A 24783-nucleotide genomic window follows, 5' to 3' on the forward strand; every position below is an offset into this window, starting at 1 on the left:
AATGTGTGAGTCACATCAGAACAAAGCAGTTAAGATTAGGCATTAGATTTAAGATGTCCTTCTTTGCCTTCTTTTAGAATAAATTAGGTTAATAAAGTTTTAACCCAGCAATTTGTATTAATATATTATATATATATTATATATATGTATATAATATATTATTGTATTAATATATGTAATAAACCCGGCAAAAAAAATTATTTGTATCACATTACTTTTCCTATAGCATAGGATACTGAGGTTGTACTTTCTACATTATTGCTTTAATGCAAGTAGTCTGGTTGACAACATTGCAAGGGAAAAAGACAAAGCCAAACAAACTTGAATCTAACAACATTGAGAGAGCCTTCATGAGTCAGCATATTTCTTAAAATAACTTTATATTAAGTGAAATAACATATTAAGGGAAAAGTAAATATACATGAATATATGAATGTTCTAACACAAGTAATAATAGTATTGCATTTTAAACTTTTGCTTTCCTAAGCTAACAATATGTAGGCAGTTTAACATTTTCCACAATAAATACTCATTTTGTTTAAATCTTCAATTTATATTCAGGAGTAAAGATAAATATAAATTATTCAAGACAGCACCTTACATAAAAAGCTACTACCATAGAACAGATAAATGTTATAGGTTATGTCCAGTCAGAATTATTACCTTAAGTGTAAGATTAGAGAAAGTACTGTAAATTCCTCAAATGCCAAGCACATAATAAAAAGAAGGCAAAGAAAAATGTCTACTCTTCACTACTATTTTAACAAGAATTTTTAATAGGCCATCATTTATATTAAGAATCATCTTACTGAGCATTAAGCACATAGATGTTAGATGGCCAGTACCAGCTAGTTAAGATCCTCTACACAGTAAGTTCCTCTAAAACCAATCATCTGTAATGCATTTGTATTTCTGGAGAGTGAGTTGTTCCATTTTAAAAGCTGTCCAGATGTAGTACTCGCTTTACCTACTCATTCCTCTTTGCTAAGATATATTAGACCAGCTGAAGTCAGATTATTTGAAGCCCAGTTCTGAGTGAACTAGTTCCTAAGCATTTTATAGCTGGACTGCCTATGTCTTCCTTGTCCCCCATGCTAGGACATACTGGTGGATATATAGGCAAACAGGCTGCAACATCATCTATATGAACTTCCCACACATCAAAATACAGGCTATCAGAGCTTTCAGAGTTCCTTAGTGGGTTGCAATAATAACAGATGTGGATAAAAGATCTGGAGTTTTGGTATCTCAAGCATGCAAACATACACTGATACTAATTTCTCTGTAGGAAAAACAATGTAGATCTCAATCTTCAGAGATCTAATCAAATAAAAAGGAACTCCTTAAACCGTATTTGGTTGACTTCAAATGACTTTTTAGATAAAATCTGGCACATACTTTGAAAACACCTGGGACTGTTAATACGTTTCTTCCCAAACAGCCTCTGGCCACAGTTTAAAAAAGCAAAAGTTATTCCAAAGCATTACAGATCAAGCACAGCCTAGTTCAGGCCACAGAATGAGAGGGAGAAAAACTTTAAAAAGAAAAGAAATCACTGAGCCCTGGCCCAGCTATTGGGCTATTTACTAAAAGAGTTCCTCTGTCTGCAAAAGATTACCTACATTGTAGCTTTGTTAGGTTAGTTTTACATGCTACTTTGTAACTCCAGTACTCCAAGACACTTCCTTAGCTCTGCTGCCTTCTTCTCCAACTGCTGAATGTTCCAGTGCCATTGTCTTTTATTTGAACGGAGTTTGTTTAGTTGGCAATGCAAACGTTTTAGAATAGCATCATATCTTTTATTCTGTACCTATTAAATCAGAATAAAATTCACTTCAAAATTTCTTTCAAGTAATTTACAGAGGTGTGTTCAGCTCACCTAACTCTAAGTGTAGATTCTGACATTTAACCAAGTCATTCCACATTTACTTTATAGCTACTAAAGAGTCACAGACAACTCGGAAGCCATTCATCTGACTTATGTCAGATATCTGCTTTAGGACGATAAGAATTATGCCACTTTCTCACCAAGGGAAGAAAAGCTCCATCCCACTAAGAGCTTAAGTGAGGAGTTCGGTGTGGGTATCTGCTCTGTAGATGTCTACCATTTAACAAAGTAAAGCCCAACCAAAAAGTCAGCATCTCACAGCTGTGACAACACTTTGCACATGGAAGATTTCAGGCCCCAGAGTGAGAGGTTAGAACGGAAGGAATTTTCATTCTTTGACAAGTGTGTTTGGATATATGTTAGAGTATAAATGAGGTAACATAGATGGCTGGAGTAGCATCTTCACTGTTGCACTGTATTTACAAAGGTATTATTTTCTTTAAAAGGCCATTTATGGCAATGTGGTACTGTACCAATTTTCCCCTCATCACTGCCTTATGTGGAGACAAATGGCTGCTGCACACAACCCTCTGAAGATTTGCATTCTGAAGTGCAAAAGCATGAAACATTCATTATAATAAAAATGGAAATAACAGGTATTCACTTAATGAAAATTTGGGCTTACTTACCCTAGTTTGAATGGCACATGAGTGGTAGTGTGTAATTATTCTTTTGTCTGCTTATTGAAATATTATTACACTGTATTTAACATACACATGATGGTATGTATACAGGTGCATCAGAACTACAGCATTGCCAGTGACTTCCTACAAGTCTCACTGTCTAAATTTAATGTATAACTAAGTAACTTCATCACAAATGTTTTATAAATTACACTGCCTTCTTTTACTAATGGTAGGTTGTCTTTCTTCATGTTGCCTGTCTCTCCATTGTAATCCTTCACAACTTTTTAACAGATGCTGTCAGATTCACTCATGAGAATTGAGTGCTTGCGGGACCCAAACACCACTAGGACTGTGTTGTATGACAGTGAAACATCTATGATCAATATTATCTGGGGTTTTTTTAGAAATGTGTCTCTAGCATCACTATTGGGAACTGTCTGGCACATCTGTTGAGGCAGGGAGCACTAATATGTTTACTGGACCGAGGGGAGAGAGAATATTGCTCTTTTTACTGAGCCTTGTGTACATAAAAGTTAACCATTAGAAAAAATTGTCTGGGCACTCGTGGAATCTCCACTGCTGGGCTCCCTCAAGGACATGATAGACAAGCATCTGCCAAGAATAATATAGCTGCATGTTGATATAGGGGAGAGAGTGCAGCAAGGGAATAGACAGTCTTTTGAGCTTTCTTTTTCTTATTATTTTTACATATCAACATATTTTCCATTATTTGTGGATGTCTTTGGTTAGTCTTTATGACGGAAGCCTTGTCCCTGCACAGGTAACCACCCTGATTTATTGTTGCCATCCCTGTCCAAGGCTGTGAACAGGCTCTGCTCTTCAAGAGACAGGGGGTAGGGCTGGTGCTCAGGAAACAGAATGTAAAAGGTCCACAAGTTGCCTTAAAAGTCCATCAGTACCCTGACCGATGAGAAGCATCCTAGTTAGGAATTAATTATAGTTTATTAATTATCAATGTCAGATTGCTGACTTCCCTTGGAAAAAAAAGAAAGCTTAGGCACAAATTCCCTTGCAGAAAGAAATTTCATCAATAATTTTTAACTTTCCAAAATTCAGCTGCTTTAGAAAGGCATCCCAAATTACATTCCTGCACAATATGCCTAGTTGGGGAAACCTTTGTGGGAAACCAGAAATAATACTGAGGTGAAAAGGGAGCACCAGGGCTGTAAGAGTCAGTCCATTCTGTTTGAGTGCCCACTTAGCCATTAACAAGCCTTTAACAGGAATTCTGTAGGCATTTAAGTATAGGGCTGTATAGGGGCCGACTTATGACATATGCTTAAAATCATTGCTGAATCAAGGCTCCAAAAGTCCTATGCAACAGCACTCTCATTAATCAGACATGAGGACTCACTTGTATCTGGAGGCTCAGAAACATGGGAACTCACATACTCTTTGCAAATTTATGAATCATAGATTCACAGAACAGTTTGGGTTGGAAAGGACCTTCAAAAATCATCTAGCCCAACCCCCTGCCATAGGCAGGGACATCTTTCACTTGATCAGGCTGCTCAGAGCCTCATCCAGCCTGACCCTGACCATTTCCAACGATGACAACTTCTCTGGGCAAACTGTTTAATTCTTTCACCACCCTCCTTGTAAAAAAAAAAAAAAAAAAAATCTCCCTTATGTCCAACCTAGATCTACCCTCTTTCAACTGTTTAAAACGTTGCCCCTTATCCTGTCACTACAGGCCCTGGTAAAAAGTCTTTATCTTTCTTACAAGCCCCCTTTATATAGTCAGATGTTACAATAAGGTCTCTCTGGTGCCTTATCTCCTCCAGGCTGAACAACCTCAACTTTCTCAGCCTGTCTTCACAGGAGAGGTGCTCCACGCCTCTGACCATTTTCGTGGCCTTCCTCTGGACCTGCTCTAACAGCTCCATGTCTGTCTTGTACTGCGGACCCCAGTACTCCAGGCAGAGTCTCATGAGAGCAGTGTAGAAGGGGAGAACCACCTCCATCAACCTGCTGGTCACACTGCTTTTTATGCAGCCCAAGATACGGTTAGCCTTCTGGCCTGCAAGCACGTGTTGCTGGCTCATGTCCAATCTTTCATCTACTAATACCCTCAAGTCCTTCTAGGCAGGGCGGCTCTCAATCAATTCATCACCCAGCCTGTACTGATATCGGGGATTGCCCCAACCCAGATGCAGGACCTTCCACTTGACTTTGTTGAATTTCATGAGATTATGAGGAGGCCAGTTACTTTTGGCTCATGCAGTGCTAGAAGCTGAGAATCCAGGCAATATGTAAAAGTCGTATCACAAGTGCTGAAATCTTGAGGTGGGGACAGTCTGCAGGTTGAGACACCTAGCTTTAGTGGTGCACGTGTGATCTAAATGTCTACATTCTTGGTTTGATCAATAGAAATCTAGCCAATGCATACTACAAAGTCTAGAAAGACCAGATTATGCAGCTCACCCTACTGTAAACACCTACATATGACCGACTGAGCTGATCTCTAGAGTACTTCAACTGCACTAACCACACCTCCAGTGATTATAATGAGAACTCGTCTGACTCATGTGTAGTCACCCATATTTAAACAACCACACGTAGATGTCGGCAGTCTGTAGCTGAATCCCACCACTGCAGTTCAATGAGCTTCACCCATGTGCTTGGCTTGAATATTCTTTCCTGAGTTGTGCTGAGGACTGCTGGATATTAGTGTCTGCCTGTCCATTGCCAGTTTTTATACTAAAAATTGGACTGTTTTCCAGAGAGCTCTTAATAGAAAATAACCTGAAAGATTCCATTTGTAAACCTGCTTCCTTCTGAGACAAAAAGATCATATAATCCAAACAAATGAAGAACAGATTAACCTTCACTATTTAATTAAACTTATTTTGATAACAGAACTTAACAGTATTTTTAGGCTGCCTAATTTCACTTTGCATTTAGAGAACTTTCTTAGGAGAATGTTGCCTTGATAAAAAAATATTTTCTCAGACACTGAATAGCACAGACCTAGTCTAAAGTGGCTGTGTTTTACTTTTCAGTTTAAAAATACTCTGCTGTTCCCTATTACATGAAAAATTATTTTTTCAACCTATATTTTACAATGGGCAATAGAGCTAACATTAGATCAGTTAATCTTTATATTTCAGGCTTTGCTCATTAAATTTTGTGGCATTTGTTTGAACTAACAAGATAAATGATTTGAAACTTCCAAACTAAAAACTATCTAGACATATAATTTCAGTAAGGAACAAAATATAAAATATAATTCAATTATTTAAAAAGAGAAGGTTTTAACTATTTATCAGAATTTTATCTTGGCAGCTAATTAGGAGCCACTGTGTTATCCCTAATTTAATACCAGCTCAAATTAGGGAGATTCATGGGAAATCCATTTTCTTGGTGCAATTGATTCTCCCATTGATAAGTTATCAGGAACCACGAGACAAGTCATGAATAATCAATTCAGCAGTGAAATTTAAAGTATTCCCAAGGTACTACAGAAATAAAAACCCATGCATTTGGCTTTACAACCATTCAGTGACCTCCTTCTATTCAGGGCATCATTCCAAAAGTTCACAGCAGAAATCCTTCTTAAAACATTTAAATGTCCTTAACTTCAATTTTTCTCATGATAGCAGTTAAGTTCTGAATTTTAGAAAGACTACCAGTATCAAGAATTTCAGATAGCATGGTTACTGTACATACTTGAATAATGTATGGCCAGCAACAGTGTATAAAGTACTTCAAAACTCATTTGCACTATCTACATTCTGTCAGAAGAACTGTAATTCTATTTTATTCAAATGACTCACCTCAATTTCTTTTCTAAGCTTAGCATGCGTTTTTTTCTCTTCTTCCAGAAAGTCCATTTTTTTATTAATGAATTCTTTCAGTGTTGTGATTTCCCTTTTTAAAAGGGTAATTTCTTCCTGCAGATGTAAGTCAAGATACAATCTCCTTAAAAAGTTGCTCAGTACCTCTATTAAACTCATTAAAAATATTGTATTTTAACAGTCTCACTTCATTAATAGAGATGACATAAAGATCTATAATAAACATCTTCATGTTAAAATAATTAATAATAACTACATTAACAAAAATTTTAAAATAGTACTTAATATAAGTAACTAAAATAACATCACATGGCTTTAGATACTTAAGAAGATAATACTTTCAATCTGAAATAAGTAAACAACTACAATAATACAGAAATTTGAGCCCATTTTGGCGGTCTTAATTTTAAATTTTAAAATTTTAAAATGTAATGTATTGCAAAACCAAAGAATAATTAATGTATTTTTGGAGACAGATTATTCTTTCTCATAAGGAAATACAATGTTAATGAGTCTTTATTAATCAGTATTTAAAGACTTACTTGTACAACCAAATTTTCATCAATTTCCATGACTAGAGTAACACCAGATTTTCAATTTTTAATAACACAAGTTGCATCACAGTTGAAATCTGTGACCCCATTTCAAATTCATACTTGTGTTTGCTTGTATATTAGTAGCATTTTGTGGTAAAAAATCCCTACATAGTTGTTTTTGAGAAGTATGGCAAGGAGGGTCAAGAGAAAACATAAGTGTTAGATTAGAATACCAAAATAAATATATTTTACCCCTCTCCTCCTTTATATCACCATCTCATCAAATCTACCTCCCGTTGGCAAACAGCTCAACTGTATTTGTTACCTGACAGCAAAGTTAAAAAATAATACCATGCTCTTACATGAAAAATGTAACATGTCTCTGTTCCACAGAATTCTGAAAAGTGTCCATGTAAGTTTATTCAACAACCCAAAGAAGCCCAGTTTGCCAATTATATAAATTAATTTACAGCTCTGAAATTTTTTTCATAGCCGAGTTAAACTGATCACATAGAATGAACCTGACTTTTACAATAATATACAGATAACAATGGCTGATGATTTTTTTACCACATACTGAAGCCAAAATTTCTTCAATTAATGTAGCATTATAGATGATCTATATTCCCCACAGTCAGTCCCGCATGAACCGTAAACATATTAGACAAACCAATCAACTATGGCAGAATTATTTGACATAAAAGGAAAATAATCAGAAGAAATATAATACCTGTACTTGTTTTATAACAGATCCTTCTGGATTCTGGAGATCTAGTATTAACTCCTCTTTCTTTGTCTTTAATTCTTGAACAACAGCTTTCTTTTTAGCAAGCTCAATCATAATTGGCATTTTACTTTCCATCTCCCAAAAGAGATGTTTATGAGCCTTTATTTTTTCCCGATACACATTATTTCTTGCAGATGTCACCTCAAACTCTTCTTGTACTGTTTCTGCATCGCACTTGAGCTTAACATTTTCAGAATATAGGGCTCTGACTTCAGCCTCCAGATTTTCACAGTGATATTTAGTCACTTCTATGGCATCATCTTGCAGATATATTTCCCTTTCTGTTGTCTTTGTTTCTGACAGAATGGAATCCATTTCTTTCTCTAGTTCCTGAAACTTTGCCTGTAAAATATTTCAGTGTTCACTTAATAACATTTTTGAGAGGATACTAGGTATCTAGTTAAACAATGTAATTTACATTTATTCAACAGTCTTCTTTGTCACTTGTTTAATGTGGCTTGAATGGAAGGTAGAGTTCTATTTTCTAAAATCACCACTTTAGAGGCACAATGCAAGAATCTTAGACTTTTCCTTTTTGACTGAATCTAAAATATGAAGTAAGTATCATTGAAATTACTTTTAAATCATTGCATTTGCAAGACACACAGGATGCAAGAACCCCAGTCCTAATGTTTGTTTAGAGCTGAAATCTGGTTAAGTCCTAATCAGACTAAAAATAACTAATGATACCACAAATCACTTAAAAACCCACATAAACACATAGATGGGTGTCTGGGGTGGAGATTCTCCTGAAATTTTTAATTCCCCGCTTTGTCACAGTAGTATTTGAGAGCTGGATTAATCCCAGCTGTTTTTAACCCCCTAAGAAATATACATCTAGTTCTAAAAAGGCCTCTACATACTCTCACTGATGAGAAGTTAACAATACTTCGACCCATCAAGAAATCACAGCAACATATATTCATTTATGTTGGAAAAGATCTTTAAGATCATAGAGTCCAACTGTAAACCTAACACTGCCAAGTCCATCACCAAACCATGTCCCTAAGTGCTATGTCTACACATATATCTAAGCCAGGAGGGCTGAACTGCTGCCTCAGAAATGTTTGCTCTCTGATGACTACCAAGGGAGCCTAGATAACTAATACAGGGTTAACATCTGACTTGTAGGTGATGTAAGCTAGCTATAATGAATCCCACCCAAAGTAAGAGCCAACAGTAATGCACTGAAAGAATTAGCATCATGATTTATGTCACCTATTATCTTTTCTCTAATGGAAGCACTATGAGTTCTGTGAAATCTCTTATTCAATGTCTTGAACAGATTAGGACATTATTAACTGTTAAGAACAAGAAGTTTCTGCATAACTTTTAATTTGGAAATCTTGGGCTACGGTTTTAGTAGGGTAAGTATCACTGCCAGCCACCATTTACTGAGAACAGGAAAGCAAAAGATCTTAATGGCAAAGATCCTCCCAATTTGGAAAGGAAATTATTGTTTTCCATGTCTTCTGTGACATGCACACATGGAAATAGACATAAAGATGAAAAAACAGTTCTGCATTCTGAATTTATGTTCCTAATTATTTAACATTGCTGTTCTGCTAACACTAATGTTTGTATGGAATTTCCTAGAGTTTGGGCTTTTTGGAAAGAAAAAGGAAAAGGTATGGAAGGGGAAGAAAATAAATGAGCTAACTTAATTACCTAGGCCTCTAAAGTTCTTCAGGTTTTTTTGAAAACAGACACCCTTGTTTAAATTCTTTGATCACAAATAAATTGTTGCAGCTACGTCATACTATATTATGGGATGGTATATTATTAGGAGAAAGCTTCTTGCAAAGTGTGGCTAGTCAATTGACAGTCCTAAGCAATAAAAGTTTTCATTGCTCCTTCAGAGAAGTTATTTTTGTGCAAAATTTCAAACCAATTATTTTAGCTGTAGAGCTATTCACAGATGTTATAAATGGAACTCTACTACTTCCATCAACATTCTTCCATGCTCAAAAATGCCTGAATGCTATTGTGTCTTTCCTCAGACTAAAATATGTCTCTCAATAGAAATCTGATCTCAAAGGTTAAAAAATAATTGTAAGCTTAATAAATCCTGTGAGAGATTAGCACAGAAATTATAACAGTATTCACAAAAATCACATGTATCCAGTGTTCTATGAAAAATTACTAAATAAAACCAGTATTTAATGACTATTTAGGATACCCACCTCAAACACATAGAAAAAAGTATTTTGTATCAAAAAGATATTAAGAAAAAATTATAAAGTCTGGTAAAAATCTGCCAAAAATGGATGCTTTTAAAATCATTTTTTCCATTCTTTTCTTAGGAAATCACCATTAAAAAAAATCAAAAAGCTCTAACTTTGTATTGTGGTTTTGTTTTGTGGGTTTTGCTCAATTTTTTCTGGGGTTTGTTTTGGTTTTCCAAACAAAAAATAAAACATCTGCTGAAACCTGCTCTAAGGAAGTCTTAGTTGTGTTGCAACCTTGCTAATAACAATACACACACAGAGTTTTGGCTAAGCCTAAATGGCACCCACAGGAACAGAATTATCTGCTTTACACTTAAATGCAAACACCCAGAAAAAATGAAGCACCATCAGCTTCTCTTGCTCATAGGAATACTTCCTCATCTAATGAAAAAATTAAATTAATTAAACTATACTAAACAGGGTTTATTACCTGCAGTTGGAAAAGAACTGTTTTGCTATTTTCTATCTCTGATGCTTGTGAATGCTGCTTCTCTACAAGTTGTTTTACAACTTCAATTAGTGATGGAGAATTTGGCTTAGACATTTTAGGTAAAAGGGCAGAACTGTAAGGACATAAAAAAGAAGTTAATTGTTTTATCTTCATTCTATTTATCTCCTAACTATTAATGAAAGAGAACAATATTAAGGGCTTTCCTTTGGGATTCCTAATCAATACATCACTTCATTTGGTTCATTTTTTAGTAACAATGACTGGTTACTAACGGGTGGACGCTCAAAACTAATGACTGAGAATTAGAACCCTTTATTGCAGAATTTTATAAACTAAAGTATTTGAACGTTCTAGCTTCTCTGCAGGGCACATCCTCAGTTTGTGAATACAGTCATAGCTCTTAAAAGCACTTTAAGAACATCTGAAATGCATGAGAGCTAAATATAGCCTGAATACTTAAATTATTCCAGTTACCATACTGCAACTGCCTAGTATATTAACTATTCAACTCTCCTTAATGTAAGATAAACTACAGACTGAGAAAACTGCCACATGTAAGTCACAAACTAGTATCATTATAAAGACATACCCCTGCCTGAGATCAGAAAACATTTCGTACTATTTTTGTACCACTTTGGATAATTAATAAAATCTGTATTGTTATATAAAAGCTCTGTATCTGAAGTGACACAGAACTCTCAAGTAAACACGACTCTGGCACAAGTGCATCTGCAGGCCCGGTATATTAAACGGCACTCAGAGGACCCACAAACCGTGCCTCAAGTTTCGTAGTCCTGACTAGGAAACCACATCTATAATTTTATTTTTGGGGCTGTTTCAACGGTTGTACTGGCACCCGGCATTTCTCCCCTCTATGCCGCTCAAGCACTCCACGCACCCCCACACACCAAGCAACCCTGTCCCTGCGGCACTGAAACGCATTCAGAGCAGAACCAGGCGCCCTGGGACGCGGCGACCACCTCTCGCCCCGACGCCGGCGACGAGCGGCGCCGACCCTCCTCACGCAGCCGACCCCCCTCAGGGGGGCTGCAACGGCCGCCCCGTCCCCGCCCCTTCCCGCCTAAACCGTGGCGCGCGCGGCGCCCGCCACCCGTCAGGGAGCGTCGGCCAAGGGCCGGCTCCGCGGCGCGGTGTACGGGCCTTAGGGAGCGTCGGAGAACTTCAGCCGAGGCAATGGAGCGGCGGAGGCGGCGGGAGGGGAGCGTGGCCGTTAGCGGCGGGCAGGGGGCACAGGGAGCCGGGAGAGGGCCGGCAGGCCTGTCCCTGGCAGGAGGCGGAGGAAAACCGGAGGGAACAGCGACGTAGGTGGGTGCTTCGTGGTGGGGCCCGTTGTGGTAGCGCAGCCTGGCTCGCCCAGGGGCTAAGGCAATTTTCTGAGCCTTTTTTCGCTTCTGAATTCCCCGAGTTATCTAATTCATTGGATTAAACTGCATTTCCTGTCATAATTCGTGAAGTGTTTGATGTACACTGCAGAGAATGTAAGTTTTGCTGGGCACCATTGGGTTACGAGGAAGAAGAAATGTCGCCTGGTTTCTACTGGACACAGTGCCCTGCCCATTCCAGTTCCACGGCTGTGGCCCTGTCTCCTGCCCCTCCTGCCCAGTCCTGTTCCTCTGAAGTCTAGGTTAGGGAATTTTAATTCTAAATCCCCACAATTTTTTATAATTCAGTGGCCCATATCGGTTTATTTCATCCTTTTTTTGAAATGGCTGAAGCTGAATGTAATACTACAGCCAGAGACATCAATTTGTTGTTTGTCAGTGTTTTGTATCCTGGATATTTTCAGACCCTTTCCTTAGCCTTTCTCAGCACTCTGTACCAAAAATAACCCCAGTAATTCCTTTTTTCTCTCTCTGGTTGAACGAAAGGAAATGGTTGTGTTGGTCTCTCTCCATCGAGTCTGTCCCCCGTCCCTGTCCCCCGTCGTCCGTCCGTCCCCCCCCCCGGTTAATTTTTAATGATCTAGTTCAGCACGTTTGCCAGGGAGTGGAAAGGCCCAGAGATAACTGATTTCTGCAGACTTCATAAAAACAGGTGTCTGGGCAGGGAAGGACGCAATAGCCGCATCAGTTCCCTCTGGGAAGGAGAGCCAGGAGGACTGCGCTCTCATCCCTCTGCCCAGCGTGTGCTGGAAGGACGAGCAGAAGGGGGACTCCCGAGGTGTGTTCTGGAGCTGGCAGAAATGTAGGTTACTGCAGTTGCAGGGAAGGTAGGAACAGAAGGCAAAGGACAGCAATTTGCAAGAAATCAGATGTTATTAATTCCTCTGTACATGAAAAAAATATTTATTTTCATTATTTTAATATTTAAAACTTTCGTTCTTGTCCTTTTTTTCAGTTGTCATATACTGATCGGTCATGACTATTTTTAGCACAGCTGAGAAAACGTATTTATTATTATTTGTTTCTTGGACAAAGCCTAAAATAAATCCTTCATTCCCCCATTTGCCTTTTGACCTTTGCATTGTCCTGGCAAAACATTCAAACTTTTTTACAGAGCTCTGTGAAATTTCTGACTGCTCTGAGGAGAAATTACCATCTTGATTTTGGGCTTGTGGCCCTGAAGAGTGGCCGCTCATAACCTCTCTATCTGGGGGCCTTCTGAATATACTTTTGCTTGACTGACTGCCAAATTCTTGACTGGGACTTGCAGTTCCAGCTCAGAAAAAGAAACTTACTCAGTCTGCACAAGTTTTTCTTTAAGGTCTTTGTGTTCTTGTTCCGTTTTGCCATGCTGTACGTTTCTGAATCTGAGATTGTGCAAAGCTGATGCATTAGAACATGATTATAGCTGCAAGGTTACAAGGCAGAGTTAATGCTGCTTCCGGGTTTAACGCTAACCAGGCACTTAATCATGTTGGTGCCTTTCAATACAGTTTGTTATTTCCTGTGTATGCTGACAGCAACAAAGGAGGGTCTTATCATTAAGAAGAAATACAGGTTCCCACTATAATCTTACCTAGAATAGGAATTTCCATCATGTACATACAAATCAGCTGCAAGACTGACAGTGAGAAGTGAGATATATAAAGCTGGTAATGTGTGCTTATATCAGATGGTATCTTTCAAGAGTTTTAGAAGGATTGTCTACCTGTGTAAGTAAATTCCTGTGTTTTAAACTTTGAGTTTGTTTATAAAAACTGCATGTACTTCAGTATTTTCATTGTAAGTGCTGATTTCTGTTTCTTCAACCTTGCCTAAATACTCCTGAGTTAAGAGAGGCAGAGCGTTTTATTTTAATGCAGTTTAAGAGGTGTTTATATTTTTTTCCCCCATTATTTTGTCTTTGCTGTTGGAATTTTATTACAAATTGGCTCTTGTTCCTGTTCATACGGGCTGCTTTAGTGACCTGTTTTCTTTCTCTGTGCATGTGTCTCTGGCAGATGTTAAATATTTCTTGCCTTTTTAATTTTCCCAAAATGATGTCTGTTCTCTGAGTTTCTGTAAGAAGATAAGGTGACCATTGGGATTCAAAGGTGCCGGAAATTGCCAGTGATCTTGCCTTGACCAAGAATGAGCTTTCAGAATTAGATTTCTGGGGGTTTTGAAAGTTGCTTTTTGGATCTTTTTTCTACCCTGAGCTGCCTCTTCTCTGCAGCCCAGTTTACTTTCCTTCATTGTTTCTTTTCTGTATTCACTATGCTTTTCTCCTTTTTGCTTTTGTTACCTCCTCACCTCTCCTCCCTTCTCATTATCTACCATTTTCTTTTATTTTCTTTCTCATTATATCAATGCAAGAGAATCTTTTTACCCTCCAAATGTTTGTACTGACAAAGTTTCAGAGGGTGAATGAAACAGCTAATGGGTGGCCTTGGCTTCAAGTTTGTGCAAGTATGTGTCTTGCAGTGTGTACTGAAATGAGCAACTCCTTAATAAATGCAGTTAATCTCTTCTGATCTAGTTATGTGCAGTGACACTTCCCATGAAATGCTGGGACTGTAGAGCATATTACTTAAAACCTGAATAACCATGAATGCGTTTCTCATAAGCTAGAACATTGCTGTGCTTGGTGAGGCTGTATTTTGAGAAGGGTTTTGTTAGGAGACTTGGAAAGCAGTCAAACAATTTTATTATGACTGTAAGCAAATTTAATTGTGACACTACTGGCCTCAGTAGGACTCTGTGATGCAAAACTGGAAGGATATGAGAGTCAATCAGCCCCATTACTTCTTTATGTACATCCCAATAATTGCCCCTGTGGGCTTTTTGCAATACACACACAACTTAGTATCAATGAAGGCAATTACCTCTCTCTCTGCACTTTGCTTCCACCTTTTCTTTGGTGGTATTTTTCTGGGGAAATACAAGGAGTTAAATGAACTCTACTTACCTTCCACTATTGGCATATCTGAAGTGGAGCAGTAATCTGTTTTTCCACTACACCCCTTTGTTGTACTCTTTGCTGGGGCTCTTAGCTATACCTAGACTGGGATCGTGTCGTATTCTTAGAGGCTTCCCACGGAGAGAGTCAGGGTAGGGAAGGAAATACCCTGATTTCCCATGTCATGGTCTTTGACATGACGCTGTTTTGACACTGTTTTCTTAGCAAGCTGTTTTGTCTAAAATCTATTATCAGCTGTGTGTAAATAATACTCTGAGCAAAATCAAGAGTCATAAATTCCATGGCAGATGTTTTATCTGCTGTTACATTTTGATACTTTCAATTCACCTGTTTTGATAGTCACTAATTAATCTTCGTAAGCATTCAACTTGCAGAAAGGTAAACATCATTTTCAGTCAGGATTATTTTTCTTCCAGTCTGGGGGAAAGAACAATGAAAAAAACATAGAATGTTTTCTGTAAAACCTCCTCTGAATATACAATCCATTAAAACCAGAAGGGTCTTTGACTTCTTGTTTGAGTGTGGAAACTCAGGGAATCCATTGTCAACCACAAAATGCCAAGGACACCAAGTCCACCATAGTGGTAGGCTTCAAGTACACACACAAGCAGTATTTTTGCAGGATAATGAAGTGCTGTGAAGCCAGAGCATGCATGTAGTTACAGGAGAATGAGGACTTGGAGCAGGAAAATAGTGCCAGGCATTACCTGGTACCGTTAGCTCTAGTAGCAGAGCATTCATTTCAAAGACTTAGAAGATTCTCAAGTCCCTTGTTCCTGCAAAGTTATTAAATTTCCTGTAAATGAATTAATATAGATGCACAATTTGTTACTGTGCAAAAAAATGGTGGTATTAAAGAATACTCTAAATAATTACGGGTGTTACAACTGGTCATAAAGCTGCATGCATGCTTCCTGAATCAAGCACGGTGCTTAGTTGTGAAATCTAAATAGCCGTCTGTTCAAGGTTCCCAAAGCAGAGGCATGTAGTCTTTTGTTCCAGACCTCTGGAGGCTTGCACTGGAAACGAAAAAATTATCAGAGACAGAGAAAAGAAAATAAGAAACTTCTAAGAGGATATGTAAAATAGGCTCTCATAGGAACAGAGAGGAAGAGATGGATAGACAAGTTTCTACAAGTAGGCCTAGCTGGGTTTGGATCAAGAAAGTTCAGAAAAGGAAGAAAAAACCCCACCAAAACTGGACGTATACCATGGATCTACAAGACAAGCTGTGAACTATAGAATGATTTTTGATAACTTAACATGTCTTGATTTCAGAGCATAGTGAAAAAGCTGAGGCAAGAAGTTGTGCACAGCATTATATTATTTTTTTCATTTAGTTCTGTGTAGATCTCGTGTTACTAGGTGAAGTTCCAGTAGCCTGTGCTGAGTTCCTATGCATGTTGAAAAGAAGAACTATACGGATCATGTGCCTTTCCACACAGAAGTTAGAAATTTGCAAGTAAATAGTTTTGGTAATGCAAAACAGAGAAGTGAAAAAAAGTTGTGTGGAAGCCTGTGGGAGTGATGTCATTGCGCTCACAGCCCAGCACCCCTGCTGCCAGGAGAGGTAGCAGACATGAGCTCCACCTCAGTGATAAGTGTAAAATCCCTCTGAAAAAAAGAAACTCCTCAAGTTCCAGGAAACTGAGGGACCTCTGTATTTGGTTCCCCTCATGGGAGCTGGAGGAGGGCCCAACAGTCAGAGGTCAAGAAGATCCATTAGGCTAATGTAGGTTAATTGATTCAGTAAATCTAATATTATGTACTAACCTTTTATCATCCCTGACCTGGGAAAAACCTGAGGTAGGCAGGGTGGTAGGGAAATACCCAAGTACTTAAATACATAATAATTCTCATTTCCGCTACTTCTCTTTTGATGCAGTAAAAAGATCCTAAGACCATAACTACTGCTATGCCACCTTCTCTACACAGTATCACTGAGTGCGTTGCCTTAATTACATAATACTGTGGTTGGACTAATGATGCTGTCTTGCCTTTTTGTTTGTTTTTCAGGTTTTGTTACTGAATACTTGGTGGTTGTAGGAATCTCTAAATATCCTTGAGTATGGTGGAAGCAGTATTGATAGATCTGTTCAGCCTACCAGCCAACTTGCAGAACATCCAAGGATTACTGCGTAACATGCTGGAAACTATTGATAAGTGCTCTTCCATCCCAGCTCCATTTGTTTACGTCATGTGTTACCAGAATCAGGGGAGTGACAAGGACAGTGAACAAGAGTCCTTGCTTCCACCTCTGAGAGATTTTCAGAATCTGAAGAAAAAACTAGAGGTGGTATGTGCTCTGACTGCAGCTGGTGCTTTATACACCATCAAACAAAGACTGGATGAAAAAGACCTAAGTGTCATTAAAGTTATTCTCCCTCCCTTAAGAAAAGACTTAATGAAAGTATATATAGACCATCTCTTTACAGCAGTCTACCAGTTTGAATTTGAGGATTTACAGGTGGCATCTGATTGTGAAAACCTACAGATATCTGAACCTCAGAGTGAAGGGCAAAGGCTTCCTACGCAGGATGTGGCACTTATCCAAAGAGAGATTCAGATGTACTTAGAAAGCCTGCCGAGCCTGAAAGGGGAGCTCACCATCCTCAGATCTTTCCTGATCCCAGGTAAAGAGAATCCCAGCTAATAGATTTTACAGAGACTGTTCCCAAGCATACCTGTTCAAGGGAATTGCAAAAAAGGTAAGGTTTGGAAATGTCTTCAGGCAGCAGATAATTCTCTATGATGTTGTAATAGTGTGTCATGTCTGTAAGATGGGGAAGCGACAATAGAGAGACAGCAAAAGACTGGCAAGTGTGTACCAGGTCTAGGGCATGACCAGAGGAAAGAGAGGCCCAGGGTTAGTGAGAGCATTAGTGCAGACAGTAAAATCCCTTCCCCTCTGTGTGGGAATTGCACACTTGGAGAGTTACCATCATCTTCTCAAAGAAAGGCAGGACAGGAGTTTCTTTTGGTCTGCAGCCTTGGACGTGCCTGGTTAATCAGATTGATGTCTCACTGTCCCTGCCATGGCATGACCCAGTTTACTGCAGCATGTTTCTGAAGTGGTGTGATTATGAGGTCACATGACTCAGAGGATTCAGGGGAAAGCTGAGAGGTTTGCTACTGCAAAAATTTGGAACTGTCTTTCCCTAAAAATATGTCTGTAATGATCCAGAACGTGAAAGGACCGTAACTTACTTAAAGCAATTTTTGTCTCCATTGTCTTCGAGATTTTGACTGTGACTTTGAAAGGTTCACATTACATAGAAGAGATTTTGAATCTCCACTCTGATTATGTCACAAAGCTTGTCAGCTGTTAAGACAGCAAAAATATCAGTTGTGGGACTGTCTGTATTTAACTGTGCCACGCAGACCCCTCCACCCTGTCTCCCCCAAAACAGTGACTGCATTTGATGCATGAGGCCATGATAAATGATCCACAAAGTAAAAAAAAGATTTTTCAACAATGCTCAAAATTCTCAGTGCTTTCAGTGTACTTCAGAAGGATGTTTGAGATTCTTTGAAGTGTTGAGAACTAGTACTCATTTGGCAAAAAACCTTGGGAGGTTAGAACATTTTTTAAAAAATCTGCTCTTAATTTTTCTCAGTGAGTTACCTCTTCTCTAGGGTTTGCGCTACAACTCTGCAAAAAGTCAGGCTAAATCTTGCAGGACTCCTTGCTCCAAGGTCTGCCTTGCCCTCAGGGCATTATGATTATGAGCAAGAAGGAAATTTAGAATCCTTAAATTTAAATGACACAGCAAAATATGGGTAAAGCAATACTTAACTTGATGGGCTAATTCCAGCCCTCTTCAGTATAAAGCCATGTAATATCTGGACTTGTGTTGAAAACAATTGTTGTTGTCTTTTTTTGCCTTGCCAGATGAAATTTTCCTACATGGGTTCACCACAAGGACAGGTGGGATCTCCTACATACCAACTCTAAGCTCCTGCAATCTCTTCAGTAGTTCCAAGCGAAGGGACCCACAAGTTGTTGTTAAAGAAAATCTCCGCCGGCTAGCTAGTGTTGCAGGATTTAACCCAGAGGCTTTTCACAGAGTCAAGGTATCTTAGCAAGCAATGGATTTATATAAACAGATCAGATCTTCATGTATCACTGGGTAAAACTGTAGGCATTATTCTTGCCTTTCTCAGCAAGAACTTGTAAGACCCAGGACAATTAAAATATTTATGCTGGCACTTTATCTGTGGGAATAGCCATCCAAACTATCAGCCGTTTGGCTATGGTGGCTTTCTACTGATACATCTGTATGGCATTTGAACAAAGGAGTGCCTGATTTCCATGATTCAGAAGGTGCAGAGCGTTTTCCACACCAAAGAAAAATCCTTGCATTAGTCAGAACTGGGTTTTTTTGCTTGCCGTATCACCATCTGTGTTCTGGTTTTGCTTTGACAGATTGATCACGCTAATGCTGTGTGTATTATGGGAAAGACAGAGCCTGACAGCTATGATGGAATTGTTACAGATCAGAAAGGTGTTACGATAGCAGCTCCTGGTGCTGATTGCATACCCGTGCTGTTTGCTGATCCTGTCAGAAAAGTCTGCGGTGCTGCTCATTCTGGTAGGAATTTTAAATCATGGAGATCAAAATGACTAGGAGACCACTGGAAAGGGAGTTTTGGACTAAGGATTACAAATCAGTAAAGAAAGGAGCACTGAATGAGGATGAATAAATCCAAGGTCACATAACTATATAGACCCTGACCTGTTCAGTTTGTATCCTGCCAATAAAAAATTAGTCTTGAGAATAGTTTGTTTCCCAAGCTATGTATTTTTTTTATTTTATAACTTTAATAATTATTATTTATGTAGTTATACATTTATTTTGCTGATCTGGTAGCCAAAACCAAATAATTCTTTTAGCGCCCTAACTTCATATGTAAAAAACCAGCTATAAAGCCAATGCCCCCAACAATCATTTTGGATCAGAAGAAATATTTGTCTGACCCAAACCAAGTGAGAATAAAACTGAAGTAGGGATGTTTTAGCACAACCTGGGGTTATGTCTGACTTCAGAAGATGTCCTAGCTGTCAGGCTAGAACACATATCCTGTGGTGAGATTTTCCTGCTGGGGCTGTTTCACTTTATAAAAAAGTCTGTTATTTATGAGGTCAAGGAGAATGCACAGCTGTGAGTTTCTTCTCAGCTTTGATGCTAATACACCCCTCTAATATGGTAGGAAGCTTCACCTCTGCCTAGAACCTGTGAGTACCACCTAATTCATATAATTCTTCATGCATTCAGTAAATTAGCCAAAATAAACTTCAATTTCTGAGTCATAAGATGATTAAAACGTTGACTTTCCTTCAGTAAAGTGGGGTGGGGCGTGTCCATGCATGTCCCACCCTGTGCTTAACGAGCTTAGGTTAGAGAAAGTCCTAGCAATCTTAGGTTACAGAAGGTGAAAGCAGTAAGAATTGTGGTATGTCTGTCTGGGAGGAGAAGGGAATGTGATTTTTAATGGGGAGAAGAGATGGAGACAATTTTATCTACTCTTGAAAGTTTTACATTGTAAGTTTTCAAACCTAATTATTGCAAAATATTTAAATCTGTAGTTGCTCCTTTCTCTGCTGTCTCCTCATTTACCTAGTCCCTGACGCATCACACTGTTCCCCCAGCCCACACCGCTGCCTTTTCCAAGCATACCTCCTGGCTCTAGCCTGAACTCCTACCTTCCATCTCCCAAGTTTTGGCTTTTGTTCCCACATCACAATCCTTGCCAGGCTTCCAGTTATCTTTTCCTAAGTCATAGAATCATAGAATGGTTTGGCTCGGAGAGGACCTTAAAGATCATCTACTTCCACCCCACTGCCACGGGCAGGGACGCCTTCCACTAGACCAGGTAGCTCAAAGACTCATCCAGCCTGGCCTTGAACACTTCCAGGGATGGAGCACCTGCAACTTCTCTGGGCAACCTGTTCCAGTGTCTTATGACTCTCACAGTAAAGAGTTTTTTTTCCTAATATCTAATGTAAATCTATCCTCTTTTAGTTTAAAACCATTACTCCTTGCCCTATCACTACAGGCCCAGTCTTTCTTATAAGCCCCCTTTAAGTATTGAAAGGCTGCAGTGAGGTCTTCCTGGAGCCTTCTCTTCTCCAGGCTGAGTCGTCCTTTCCTTCCTGCACAACCCCATCTCAGTTCATGTTTAACTTGAAAACATGTTGCTGTGTATACAAATAAAGACAACTAGGTATAAGGTCATCTCAGTCTTTTGATGTAGGAAAGCAGAGGAAAAAGTATTAGCATATCCTGTCCTTTGTTAAGACTTCCTGGGACTCAAACTGAGATAAGAGAACTCAAAGCTGGGCTTTTTTCTAGCTATTCTAAACAATGCTGAAGTGCAAAGTTTGGCTTTCTTCTGTCTATTCCAAACAATGTCTCTAGCTTGAGCCTTTTTTTTTTTTTCCTAAAATAACATCAGAATAATTTTCACCATATTATAAAAATACACTTCTGACTGTAACATATTTCTGCTGTCATATTCCCATTTAAATGTTTCAAGCACAGAGCCTGTAAGGTATGCTCTAGTTGCCCAAACCAGGACACTGAGAAAAAGGAATTCTGGAATCCTAATCTAAACTCTTCTCTCTAGTTTCCATCTCTACAAAATTGTATCAGCTAACAGAAAGTTGCTAATGTGTTGGGGGTTTTAAACAATAATTATTTATTATTAGATGTAATTATTTTTAGATGTAACTGTTGTAGTTTAATAATAGCTTATATTTTAGCTAATATCAAATTAAAGAGACAATTTATACAGTTCATTTTTCAACCTCTCATTCCTCACAGGATGGAAAGGCACATTGTTAGGAGTTTCTATGGCCACAGTAAATGCTATGGTATCTGAATACGGCTGTAATGTGAAAGATATCCTTGTGGTGCTGGGCCCATCTGTAGGACCTTGCTGCTACAAACTTCCTCACGAATCGGCAAAAGAATTTTACAGAATTGATCCGAAATGTGTGAGACTAATTGACTCTGCATGTCCTTACATTGATATTAGAAAAGCAACACGGTAAGCCTACTGAGTGAAAAAAAGACTTAATTGCACATTAGTTATCAACGATTATTTTGGTGTTGTATTATCCAGCACTGTTATGGTGAGGGTCCTCACAATCCAATTAGAAGTACTCTCTAGTACTTCGCAAATCATCAAATTATACCTTTGAATGAATGGTATCTGCTCACTTTTGCTGGGTTTCAACTATTATTTTACTGTTACACTGTTAGTTTATGGATTATAGGCAAATGTTCAAGTTAAATTTGGGTTTACTGGTTGCAGAAAAGCAATTATTGTAGTATAATACTGGAAGAAAGATAAAAGCAGACTGAAGTCCCAATCACAAATTGGCATGGTTTGTTCAGTTGGTACTTGAGGTGCTGTCTGAATGGTAGTGTCTTAAGGAATGTGAGTATGTATGAAAAATATTTTCTGTTTCTCTTTGTTTAAGGATTCTTCTTGAGAGTGGTGGGATCCTTCCTGAGAACATCCAAGATGATTCTGTCATAGACCAAAGCCAAAATATCACTTTCTGTACTGCATGCCACCCTGATAAATTCTACTCTCACTTCCGTGATGGCACTAACTTTGGGACACAGATGGGTTTCATATCAATCAAAGACTGAGATTGTATCTCTTGCTTTTAAATAGTATTTAGACAATAAGTCTTGTGCATTTCCTGGCATCCTGCTCTCCTCATAGAAGTTCTTCCCCCTTCCTTGCACAGACTTGTAACAGAGAATTCACAGATCTTGAGATTCTCCCACTTTTTCCCTTCCCTGCCATTCTGAGTCAAGAGTAAATGTCTAGGGTGTGGGGCCAATAATTCTTGTGTGAGACAGGCTGCAAAGGAAACAAGGACAACCCACACCAGTGACAAAGCCCTTCTGCAAGACTAGATGGAAGCTCCAATTTTTTCAAGCCTTGACCAAGTATTTCCCAGAAACCTCAGTTTTAAGGTGGTGAAAGTACCCCAGTCTTCATTAGCTTCTAAGTGAGACTTCTGAATGAAGTATGACATTACTGATACAGGAAGGAAAGCCTGTATTGCACATCAACTATTTGAGAACACCCAACTTTTGTAGTTTCAGCTGAAGATTAGCCTTACAGAATTACGTGCCTGGGATTGTTTTTCTTCTTTGGAGTTGTTTAAAGAGCTCCAAAACACTTACAGAACTTTTCCTATGGAAAATAACTTGAAAGTGAGAAGCACACAAGCTCCTTTGAGGCAGACCTTGAAAATATATGAACTCTTGCCATTCTCTATTTTTTGATTGTAGAAAAAGTAGGACTGTGAATCTTAATATGGTATGACATGACATGTTCATGTTTCCTTACAATTTTCTTTAAACTTTTGGTGATCTGCTGATGTCCATTGAGACAGTCCCAACAGTGGCAAGGCACTTAATAAACATCTGAAAAGGGGAGCGAATTTAGCCTCAGTTAATTTTACTGACCAATAGTTGCCTTACCTGTCTTGCTCAGCACGTTCGAAGTATGCACTGTTTTGTTTTGGCTGTAAAAATTTTGCCTCTAGACATTAAAATAGACGTGATAGTTCCTGACACATAGACAGTGAGAGATTCCTAATAGAAAACTATGCTGACTGTAGCTTGCAGAGCTGCCAAGCACAAGCCTTGGGACAACTGTCCGCATGACGTAATTGCTATTTTGAATTCAACGGTCTTTACCGATTCTAGACTTTTATGTCCGCTAGAGGTCAGTGCTCGCTCACGCTGCACGCCAGTCCCTGGCTGCACCGCATCCTTTCCAAACCATGCATTTTGCAAAGCACTGTACAGCATAGCGGATACTGTTGCTTATGTAATCGTCTGCCAAGTTATTCTAGTATCTGTGCTTGAAGAGTAAACTGTTTTTCATTTTGTTGGGTTGTGATTCAGAGCTGGCCAATTTAGAACTTTCCTTGTCCCCTGGGAGAACAGACCTTCTGAAAAATTTTCTTTTACCTGTGAATAGTATTTCTCAGAGAAGAGCCTGGTTCTGAGTATGTTACCCTCTGACTGTAACCATCTACCAAAACCAATGCTTCTTCCAGCTCTCCTACTTCCTTAGAAATACTATTCCTCTTCTGGTTTAGCACTGCAGTACTTGACAATAAAAATTCTTACATTTTCAGTTACCTTTTAAAAACCTTACCATTGCTTTCATCGTTCTTGGTTTCTTTTGTAACTTCACTGTGGTGATGGTATGGCTTCAAACTGGAGGTTCAGGCTCCAACAGGGGCAGCACATACTCCTCGGTGCTGCCAAGCATGTTACTGCACAGTAACTGATGGTGTGTGTGGTATGTATCTGTATTGTGTGTGACATTCCAAATATAGGATAATATAATTATATGGACACTGCCAGGCTTATTTTGCTGCACTAGGTAAAAAAAAAATGCAAATAAATAGCTACCTACCTTCACCTTTTAGTTCTGTCCCCTTACCTTGGTATGTAAGTGTGAACCACTTAGAGACACTGACATAGCAGTGAAATGAGTAAGGTGTCTTTCCTTCTGCTGTTTCTGCTGTGGGGGCAGTAGCACCACTTAGTCCTCAGTCCCTGCACCTGAAGCTCAGCCAAAGCTTGTCTGTCAGTGCCCTTCACTTAACCCTCTTCCCTTGTGGATTAAGTGCATGCTGTTAAAAGCAACTGAGTTACTTGCTTGTGCAAGGTGCTGCTTGACAGCTGAAACATCATAGGTGTCCATGTGCTTGCTGTTAGTCCGTCTCACCTCAAAGATCGTTTTAAACTAGTGCACTTGACTTTGCAGGAAGTAGAAAGACCTTGCAGCCATGCTACTTACCACAGTTCAAATGCTCATATATATAATGCTCAATATATTAAGTCATAGTAACATGATACTGATAGTAAGCCCTGGCTTGTTCATACCTGCTCAAGAATGACAGCAGAGACTTTCTGTTTAGACAAATGCCATTTACAGGTAGGATTGTGCAAGCTGGTGAGCATGTCAGAATAAGAAGAAACACCAAAGGCTTTACCTTTCAGAAGACAAATTGTTACCACAGTCATTGTTAATTATTTATTTT

At 38.8% G+C, this 24783-nt stretch overlaps 2 protein-coding genes across 7 annotated transcripts; one reads left to right on the forward strand and one right to left on the reverse strand.

Moving 5' to 3' along the window:
• Positions 1–688: 688 nt before the first annotated feature.
• On the reverse strand, positions 689–10439 carry CCDC122 (coiled-coil domain containing 122). Its single transcript, XM_027777222.2, has 4 exons — positions 10314–10439; positions 7599–7997; positions 6312–6428; positions 689–1810 (listed from the first exon to the last, which is right to left on the reverse strand). The coding sequence occupies exons 1-4, from the start codon at positions 10425–10427 to the stop codon at positions 1646–1648; spliced, it is 795 nt and encodes a 264-aa protein (XP_027633023.2). The 5' UTR covers positions 10428–10439; the 3' UTR covers positions 689–1645.
• A 986-nt stretch (positions 10440–11425) lies between these two features.
• LACC1 (laccase domain containing 1) lies at positions 11426–24157 on the forward strand. 6 transcript variants are annotated; one of them, XM_005230696.4, is made up of 6 exons: positions 11428–11660; positions 16713–17329; positions 18589–18770; positions 19123–19288; positions 21521–21746; positions 22183–24157. In XM_005230696.4, exons 2-6 carry the CDS (start codon positions 16765–16767, stop codon positions 22355–22357), a joined length of 1314 nt encoding a protein of 437 aa, XP_005230753.1. In that variant the 5' UTR covers positions 11428–11660; positions 16713–16764; the 3' UTR covers positions 22358–24157. The 6 variants fall into 6 exon arrangements, with proteins under 6 accessions (XP_055658106.1, XP_005230753.1, XP_027633051.1 ...); XM_027777250.2 differs by lacking the exon at positions 11428–11660 and adding an exon at positions 12381–12515; XM_027777249.2 differs by lacking the exon at positions 11428–11660 and adding an exon at positions 12383–12564.
• Positions 24158–24783: the final 626 nt, after the last annotated feature.

The sequence above is a fragment of the Falco peregrinus genome, chromosome 4 (assembly GCF_023634155.1).
Source record: "Falco peregrinus isolate bFalPer1 chromosome 4, bFalPer1.pri, whole genome shotgun sequence".
NCBI classification, from domain to species: domain Eukaryota; kingdom Metazoa; phylum Chordata; class Aves; order Falconiformes; family Falconidae; genus Falco; species Falco peregrinus.

Coding starts and splice junctions, on each gene's coding strand:
- CCDC122 (XM_027777222.2), bottom strand. CDS start 10,427: ATGTCTAAGCCAAATTCTCCATCACTAATTGAAGTTGTAAAACAACTT. Junction 7,998..10,313: donor CAGTTCTTTTCCAACTGCAG/GTAATAAACCCT, acceptor AATATTTTACAG/GCAAAGTTTCAGGAACTAGA. Junction 6,429..7,598: donor CTGTTATAAAACAAGTACAG/GTATTATATTTC, acceptor TTACATCTGCAG/GAAGAAATTACCCTTTTAAA.
- LACC1 (XM_005230696.4), top strand. CDS start 16,765: ATGGTGGAAGCAGTATTGATAGATCTGTTCAGCCTACCAGCCAACTTG. Junction 18,771..19,122: donor AGGCTTTTCACAGAGTCAAG/GTATCTTAGCAA, acceptor TTGCTTTGACAG/ATTGATCACGCTAATGCTGT. Junction 19,289..21,520: donor CTGCGGTGCTGCTCATTCTG/GTAGGAATTTTA, acceptor CATTCCTCACAG/GATGGAAAGGCACATTGTTA.